Here is a 9,087-nt window from a genome sequence, read left to right on the forward strand (position 1 = left end):
TCCCCTTCCCTAACCCCTACTCTCCTACAGACTAGTCCCCTTCCCCAACCCCTACTCTCCTACAAACTAGTTCCCTTCCCTACCCCTTATAACATTGGCCCAGTTAGCAAGGCCTCCACACTAACTCCTACAAAACATTGGGTTTAAATCCTACAGTATACACCGAGTGAACAAAACATTAGGAACATCTTCCTACTATTGAGTTTAACCAGGTCTCCTCCCCTTCATCTACACTGATTTGAAGTGGATTCAACAAGTGACATCAATAAGGGATCATATCTTTCACCTGGATTCCCCTGGTCAGTCTGTGTCTTGGAAAGAGCAGGTGTTCCTAATGTTTTGTGCAGTCAGTATATATATATATACAGTAGGTTTTAGAAGAAGAGTTGTTTTAATGCTGGACGGTTGCAATGCGTTTCACTCTGTGATTACCGGAATTACTTTAATACATCATTTCTCTCTTTAATGTGATTTTATAAGTGTTACCTTCTTAACATGACGTGTATAATGACTCAAATGGGATTTTTAAAGAACCGTTCAGATGTTTGGATTCCATTTACAGGAAAACTCAATCGGATATTGCCTTTAAAAGTCACAATGCCGAGAACCCGTATCAGATTGAATCCTAGTTGCATGTGGCCAGTTCTGTTGGTGTAATTGTTATATTAATCCACTAGGGGGTGCTGTTGTCCCCGTGTGAGTTCCTATTGTTCAGTGCAACCTGTAAGCTAGTAGAAGTCGCTCCTAAGCACTGATCTAGGATCAGCATACTCCTGGCCAGTCCTGACCTTTACTATATGAAGGTTAAGCGCAATACCGGTCCTAGATCAGTGCATGAAGAGAAGATTCTATGTTGCTTTATTGGGTATAGAGAGAGCCCATGATTCTCAATGTCAGCCATTTTTCAAATCTCTCCTCTGGGACGTTTCACAATGTTGTTGTAGCCCTGAACTAGCGCCTGATTTATAGTAGTCAAGTGCTCGGTTGTAGCATCAGGTGTGCTAGTTCTGGAACAGTTCAAATGCATGAACAGGCTGGTGGTTGTCGAGTAGAGGTGATAATACATGGACAGGCTGGTGGTTGTCGAGGAGAGGTTGTGATAATACATGGACAGGCTGGTGGTTGTCGAGGAGAGGTGATAATACATGGACAGGCTGGTGGTTGCCGAGGAGAAGACAGGCTGGTGGTTGTCGAGGAGAGGTGATAATACATGGACAGGCTGGTGGTTGCCGAGGAGAGGACAGGCTGGTGGTTGCCGAGGAGAGGACAGGCTGGTGGTTGCCGAGGAGAGGTGATAATACATGGACAGGCTGGTGGTTGCCGAGGAGAGGACAGGCTGGTGGTTGTCGAGGAGAGGTGATAATACATGGACAGGCTGGTGGTTGCCGAGGAGAGGTGATAATACATGGACAGGCTGGTGGTTGCCGAGGAGAGGACAGGCTGGGGGTTGTTGAGGAGAGGTGATAATACATGGACAGGCTGGTGGTTGTCGAGGAGAGGTTGTGATAATACATGGACAGGCTGGTGGTTGCCGAGAGAGAGGCTGGTGGTTGTGATAATACATGGACAGGCTGGTGGTTGTCGAGGAGAGGTGATAATACATGGACAGGCTGGTGGTTGCCGAGGGAGGTTGTGATGGACAGGCTGGTGGTTGCCGAGGAGAGGTTGTGATAATACATGGACAGGCTGGTGGTTGTCGAGGAGAGGTTGTGATAATACATGGACAGGCTGGTGGTTGTCGAGGAGAGGTTGTGATAATACATGGACAGGCTGGTGGTTGTCGAGGAGAGGTTGTGATAATACATGGACAGGCTGGGGGTTGTCGAGGAGAGGACAGGCTGGTGGTTGTCGAGGAGAGGACAGGCTGGTGGTTGTCGAGGAGAGGTTGTGATAATACATGGACAGGCTGGTGGTTGTCGAGGAGAGGTGATAATACATGGACAGGCTGGGGGTTGTCGAGGAGAGGTGATAATACATGGACAGGCTGGTGGTTGCCGAGGAGAGGACAGGCTGGTGGTTGTTGAGGAGAGGTTGTGATAATACATGGACAGGCTGGTGGTTGCCGAGGAGAGGACAGGCTGGTGGTTGTCGAGGAGAGGACAGGCTGGTGGTTGTCGAGGAGAGGTTGTGATAATACATGGACAGGCTGGTGGTTGTCGAGGAGAGGTGATAATACATGGACAGGCTGGGGGTTGTCGAGGAGAGGTGATAATACATGGACAGGCTGGTGGTTGCCGAGGAGAGGACAGGCTGGTGGTTGCCGAGGAGAGGACAGGCTGGTGGTTGTCGAGGAGAGGTGATAATACATGGACAGGCTGGTGGTTGCCGAGGAGAGGACAGGCTGGTGGTTGTCGAGGAGAGGACAGGCTGGGGGTTGTCGAGGAGAGGACAGGCTGGGGGTTGTCGAGGAGAGGACAGGCTGGTGGTTGCCGAGGAGAGGTGATAATACATGGACAGGCTGGTGGTTGTCGAGGAGAGGACAGGCTGGTGGTTGTCGAGGAGAGGTTGTGATAATACATGGACAGGCTGGTGGTTGTCGAGGAGAGGACAGGCTGGTGGTTGTCGAGGTGAGGTGATAATACATGGACAGGCTGGTGGTTGCCGAGGAGAGGACAGGCTGGTGGTTGCCGAGGAGAGGTGATAATACATGGACAGGCTGGTGGTTGCCGAGGAGAGGACAGGCTGGTGGTTGCCGAGGAGAGGTTGTGATAATACATGGACAGGCTGGTGGTTGCCGAGGAGAGGACAGGCTGGGGGTTGTCGAGGAGAGGTGATAATACATGGACAGGCTGGTGGTTGCCGAGGAGAGGACAGGCTGGGGGTTGTCGAGGAGAGGTGATAATACATGGACAGGCTGGTGGTTGCCGAGGAGAGGTTGGGATAATACATGGACAGGCTGGTGGTTGCCGAGGAGAGGTTGGGAAAACACTGCCTTTGTGAAGCCCTACTAGTTTCTATGTCCTATTGAAATGAATGTCAACCTGTTGTTCTGTCACATTCTCTGAGAAGGGGAGCCGTGATACATGACCACGTGACCACACCACAATAACGATGTTGTTTTGAAACGTCTTGGCATGACTGTGTGTTTCATAAGGAATAAGGAGGTCTGTTAAACCTCTGTCTAGTCTGTCCCATGTGTCTGGTCCTAGATAAACCTTGTCTAAGAGCATTAATCACAGGATTTATCTTAGTTAGTGGAGGGTTTCCTATAACACCCCCCCCTTGATGTTGATGTTGGTAAAGGTGGACATCTTTAGTCTCTCTCAGAGTCAGGAATGACATTGAATTGACTGAGGGTCGCATCCCAAATGGCACCCTATTCCCTATATAGTGCACTACTTTTGACTAGAGCCCTATGGCCAATGGCACCCTATTCCCTATATAGTGCACTACTTTTGACCCTGGTAGTTCACCATATAGGAAATAGGGCTCTGGTTAAAAGTAGTGCACTATACAGGGAACAGGATACCATTTGGGACTCAACCTGAAATGATATGGAAGGAACCTTAACCCTGTTGTCTCTATTATAACAAGACTATGACCAAAAACCATTCAACCTGACCCCTGACCCCGGTCTGTTTTGGTGTTTTTTGGTAGATAAATTGGTGCCGCGACGGAACTCGAGGTGGCCAGGGGCGTCGTCTGTGAGGGAAGGACAGGAGGACAGACAGACAGGTGTCTGTGGTACACGTTAGAACACACTGACACCTGGTCTGGAACCACAGGACTTCCATGGGAACCGTTACCCAGAGAGAGAGTCAGAGAGGTACAGGACTATATAAACCAGGGGAACCGTTACCCAGAGAGAGAGGAACAGGACTATATAAACCAGGGGAACCGTTACCCAGAGAGAGAGTCAGAGAGAGAGGAACAGGACTATATAAACCAGGGGAACCGTTACCCAGAGAGAGAGTCAGAGAGGAACAGGACTATATAAACCAGGGGACCCAGAGAGAGAGTCAGAGAGGAACAGGACTATATAAACCAGGGGAACCGTTACCCAGAGAGAGAGTCAGAGAGGAACAGGACTATATAAACCAGGGGAACCGTTACCCAGAGAGAGAGTCAGATAGAGAGGAACAGGACTATATAAACCAGGGGAACCGTTACCCAGAGAGAGTCAGATAGAGAGGAACAGGACTATATAAACCCGTTACCCAGAGAGAGAGTCAGATAGAGAGGAACAGGACTATATAAACCAGGGGAACCGTTACCCAGAGAGAGAGTCAGAGAGGAACAGGACTATATAAACCAGGGGAACCGTTACCCAGAGAGAGAGAGTCAGAGAGAGAGGAACAGGACTATATAAACCAGGGGAACCGTTACCCAGAGAGAGAGTCAGAGAGAGAGGAACAGGACTATATAAACCAGGGGAACCGTTACCCAGAGAGAGAGTCAGAGAGGAACAGGACTATATAAACCAGGGGAACCGTTACCCAGAGAGAGAGTCAGAGAGAGGAACAGGACTATATAAACCAGGGGAACCGTTACCCAGAGAGAGAGTCAGATAGAGAGGAACAGGACTACATAAACCAGGGGAACCGTTACCCAGAGAGAGAGTCAGAGAGGAACAGGACTATATAAACCAGGGGAACCGTTACCCAGAGAGAGAGTCAGAGAGAGAGGAACAGGACTATATAAACCAGGGGAACCGTTACCCAGAGAGAGAGTCAGATAGAGAGGAACAGGACTATATAAACCAGGGGGACCGTTACCCAGAGAGAGAGTCAGATAGAGAGGAACAGGACTATATAAACCAGGGGAACCGTTACCCAGAGAGAGAGTCAGATAGAGAGGAACAGGACTATATAAACCAGGGGAACCGTTACCCAGAGAGAGAGTCAGAGAGGAACAGGACTATATAAACCAGGGGAACCGTTACCCAGAGAGAGAGAGTCAGATAGAGAGGAACAGGACTATATAAACCAGGGGAACCGTTACCCAGAGAGAGAGTCAGAGAGAGAGGAACAGGACTATATAAACCAGGGGAACCGTTACCCAGAGAGAGAGTCAGATAGAGAGGAACAGGACTATATAAACCAGGGGAACCGTTACCCAGAGAGAGAGTCAGAGAGGAACAGGACTATATAAACCAGGGGAACCGTTACCCAGAGAGAAAGTCAGAGAGGAACAGGACTATATAAACCAGGGGAACCGTTACCCAGAGAGAGAGTCAGATAGGAACAGGACTATATAAACCAGGGGAACCGTTACCCAGAGAGAGAGTCAGATAAAGAGGAACAGGACTATATAAACCAGGGGAACCGTTACCCAGAGAGAGAGTCAGATAGAGAGGAACAGGACTATATAAACCAGGGGAACCGTTACCCAGAGAGAGAGTCAGATAGAGAGGAACAGGACTATATAAACCAGGGGAACCGTTACCCAGAGAGAGAGTCAGATAGAGAGGAACAGGACTATATAAACCAGGGGAACCGTTACCCAGAGAGAGAGTCAGATAGAGAGGAACAGGACTATATAAACCAGGGGAACCGTTACCCAGAGAGAGAGTCAGAGAGGAACAGGACTATATAAACCAGGGGAACCGTTACCCAGAGAGAGAGTCAGAGAGAGGAACAGGACTATATAAACCAGGGGAACCGTTACCCAGAGAGAGTCAGATAGAGAGGAACAGGACTATATAAACCAGGGGAACCGTTACCCAGAGAGAGAGTCAGAGAGGAACAGGACTATATAAACCAGGGGAACCGTTACCCAGAGAGAGAGTCAGAGAGGAACAGGACTATATAAACCAGGGGAACCGTTACCCAGAGAGAGAGTCAGATAGAGAGGAACAGGACTATATAAACCAGGGGAACCGTTACCCAGAGAGAGAGTCAGAGAGGAACAGGACTATATAAACCAGGGGAACCGTTACCCAGAGAGAAAGTCAGAGAGGAACAGGACTATATAAACCAGGGGAACCGTTACCCAGAGAGTCAGAGAGGAACAGGACTATATAAACCAGGGGAACCGTTACCCAGAGAGAAAGTCAGAGAGGAACAGGACTATATAAACCAGGGGAACCGTTACCCAGAGAGAGAGTCAGATAGGAACAGGACTATATAAACCAGGGGAACCGTTACCCAGAGAGAGAGTCAGATAAAGAGGAACAGGACTATATAAACCAGGGGAACCGTTACCCAGAGAGAGAGTCAGATAGAGAGGAACAGGACTATATAAACCAGGGGAACCGTTACCCAGAGAGAGAGTCAGATAGAGAGGAACAGGACTATATAAACCAGGGGAACCGTTACCCAGAGAGAGAGTCAGATAGAGAGGAACAGGACTATATAAACCAGGGGAACCGTTACCCAGAGAGAGAGTCAGATAGAGAGGAACAGGACTATATAAACCAGGGGAACCGTTACCCAGAGAGAGTCAGAGAGGAACAGGACTATATAAACCAGGGGAACCGTTACCCAGAGAGAGAGTCAGAGAGAGAGGAACAGGACTATATAAACCAGGGGAACCGTTACCCAGAGAGAGAGTCAGATAGAGAGGAACAGGACTATATAAACCAGGGGAACCGTTACCCAGAGAGAGAGTCAGAGAGGAACAGGACTATATAAACCAGGGGAACCGTTACCCAGAGAGAGAGTCAGAGAGGAACAGGACTATATAAACCAGGGGAACCGTTACCCAGAGAGAGAGTCAGATAGAGAGGAACAGGACTATATAAACCAGGGGAACCGTTACCCAGAGAGAGAGTCAGAGAGGAACAGGACTATATAAACCAGGGGAACCGTTACCCAGAGAGAGAGTCAGATAGAGAGGAACAGGACTATATAAACCAGGGGAACCGTTACCCAGAGAGAGAGTCAGATAGAGAGGAACAGGACTATATAAACCAGGGGAACCGTTACCCAGAGAGAGAGTCAGAGAGGAACAGGACTATATAAACCAGGGGAACCGTTACCCAGAGAGAGAGTCAGAGAGGAACAGGACTATATAAACCAGGGGGGGAAAAGATTCTCATTTTAGGGTGCTAAGTTATTTTTCTGAATTAAGTGATTTAAAAATAAATAAATAATAATAATAATGATTTCTAATTGGGAGGGGGGGGGCAGGACTGTTTGTGAACCGGTGTGTTACAGTCCTGGGTCAAATATATAATGTCAAACACTCAAATACCATTATGTCCTAAAAAGGCACCCTATTCCCTATTTAGTGCACTACTTTAGACCAGGACCATAGGGCTCTGATCAAATGTAATGCACTATATAGGGAATATAGTGCAATTTGGTACACAGTCCAGGGCTGTGCTTAGTTTAGTTCAGTGGTTCCCAACCCAGGGGTACTAGGAGAGGGTACTAGAGGGGGTACTAGAGAAGACTCGTGAGACCATGGGCCTACTGGTCAAAACGCACATGAAGGGGGTACTTCAGGGGTACTCTGGGCAGAGCGAAATTTAGTTGGTGGCACACTAACCAACAACACAAAAAAAAGTTGGGTTTAGTGTTTCCTGTAAAATGGAACCAATGAAACCGATCTGAATATTCCCAAGAGGACAAACTAAATCAAGGTCCCAAAGGCTCTGTGTCAGAGGGCACCTTGGTAGAGCAGTGGAAGTATTAGAGACCAGGTGTGTGATCCGTCTGTGTTGTGTTAAGACTCTCCTGTACCACGTGCATGACTGACATGTCGCAAATATAACCACGGTTTGTTTTTTATAGCTACATGCATTACTTGACAACATTTTATATAATAGAATAATGAAATTGTTTAATTATAGCATCATCATAACTGTGTATTACGATTGTTGATATTATTATTATTATTATTAACATTATGGTATTTAATCGTAAAAGAGATTAACAGTTTTTATTATGTTTATTTTGTTTTAAATCTGTGTATTTGGATGTATTGATACTTATTAAATGTTTACATGCCTATTGGACACGAACCAGCAGGTCCTTTTGTATGTACGTCCCGATGATATCATTTGTAAAAGTGCGACGGTTTGCAGATTGCACAAGACCAAAAAAATATAAACTACACAGAAACAAACAAATAAAGAAGTTGACTGAAGTAGGAATGGAATTATGCAAATCGCATGACTTGAGTGGTTATTTATCTTTAATGGGAGAGGAGGGGAGGAGAGGGGTGAGGGAGGGAGGGAGGGGAGGGGGGGGGAGGGGAGGGAGGGAGGGAGGGAGGAGGGAGAGGGAGGGAGGGAGGGAGGGAGGAGAGGAGAGAGAGGAGAGGGAGGGAGAGGGGGGAGGAGAGGGAGGAAGGGAGGAAGGAGAGGAGAGAGGAGAGGGGAGGGAGAGGGGAGGGAGAGGAGAGGAGAGGGAGAGGGAGAGGGAGAGGAGAGGGAAGGAAGGGAGGAAGAGAGGAATGTTTGGGACAGATGTTATATTATTAGACCACTGAGTCCACACACAGCCTTGGATGTAGTAGCCAATCTATCCTTGTATAGAATTAGCCACAGAACTCATATCAGCTTACCTAAACCTTCACCATTAGAGGGACGAATAGGACCTTAAATCAGCATCTGTGTTTACACAGGCAGCCAAATTCAGATATTAAAAAAAAAAACGAATTGGTATTTTGATCAATCACATCAGATCTTTCACAACAGATATTTTCAAAGCTCATCTGATTGGTCAAAAGACCAATTAGTGACAGAAAAAAATCAGAATTGAAGCTATGTAGAAAAGGCCTTCAAATGTAGTCTTTCTGTAACTCCCAATCACGGCCAGTTATGATACAGCCTGGAATCGAACCAGGGTCTATAGTGACGCCTCTAGCACTGAGACGCAGTGCCTTAGACTCGGGAGTAGCAGTGTGTGGTTGATGGTGGTGAGGTGACAGGCCAATTAAGACAGCATCCATACTGCTCTAACCGGCAGCCTTGTAGTGATTTCAAATCCTTAAGAGTCCATTGACGCATCTATCTAAGCAACATCATTTAAAAAATCCCCTTCACAATCAGTCAGTTTAAACTTGAGATATCAGTTGTTGTTTATTTGTAGAGGCTGAGCCTCAACCCATCACATCAGCCTGTTGACCTTCCTGCATCGGCAGTGGAAGGTGACTGAGCCTCAACCCATCACATCAGCCTGTCTACCTTCTGCATCTGCA

At 47.5% G+C, this 9,087-nt stretch overlaps 1 protein-coding gene across 3 annotated transcripts in view; it reads left to right on the forward strand.

Annotated features, from left to right (window-relative positions):
* The window catches only part of LOC124025854 (WD repeat domain phosphoinositide-interacting protein 1-like), a 60,758-nt gene extending 56,895 nt beyond the window's left edge, over positions 1 to 3,863 (forward strand). For all 3 annotated transcript variants that reach the window (XM_046339169.1, XM_046339171.1, XM_046339172.1), the window contains exon 12: positions 3,598 to 3,863. In XM_046339169.1, coding sequence (XP_046195125.1) covers positions 3,598 to 3,648 — 51 coding nt within the window. In that variant the 3' untranslated portion in view covers positions 3,649 to 3,863. The remainder of the gene's footprint in view (positions 1 to 3,597) is intronic.
* The last annotated feature ends 5,224 nt before the right edge of the window (positions 3,864 to 9,087 follow it).

Source organism: Oncorhynchus gorbuscha, unplaced genomic scaffold (genome assembly GCF_021184085.1).
Source record: "Oncorhynchus gorbuscha isolate QuinsamMale2020 ecotype Even-year unplaced genomic scaffold, OgorEven_v1.0 Un_scaffold_2483, whole genome shotgun sequence".
NCBI lineage: Eukaryota > Metazoa > Chordata > Actinopteri > Salmoniformes > Salmonidae > Oncorhynchus > Oncorhynchus gorbuscha.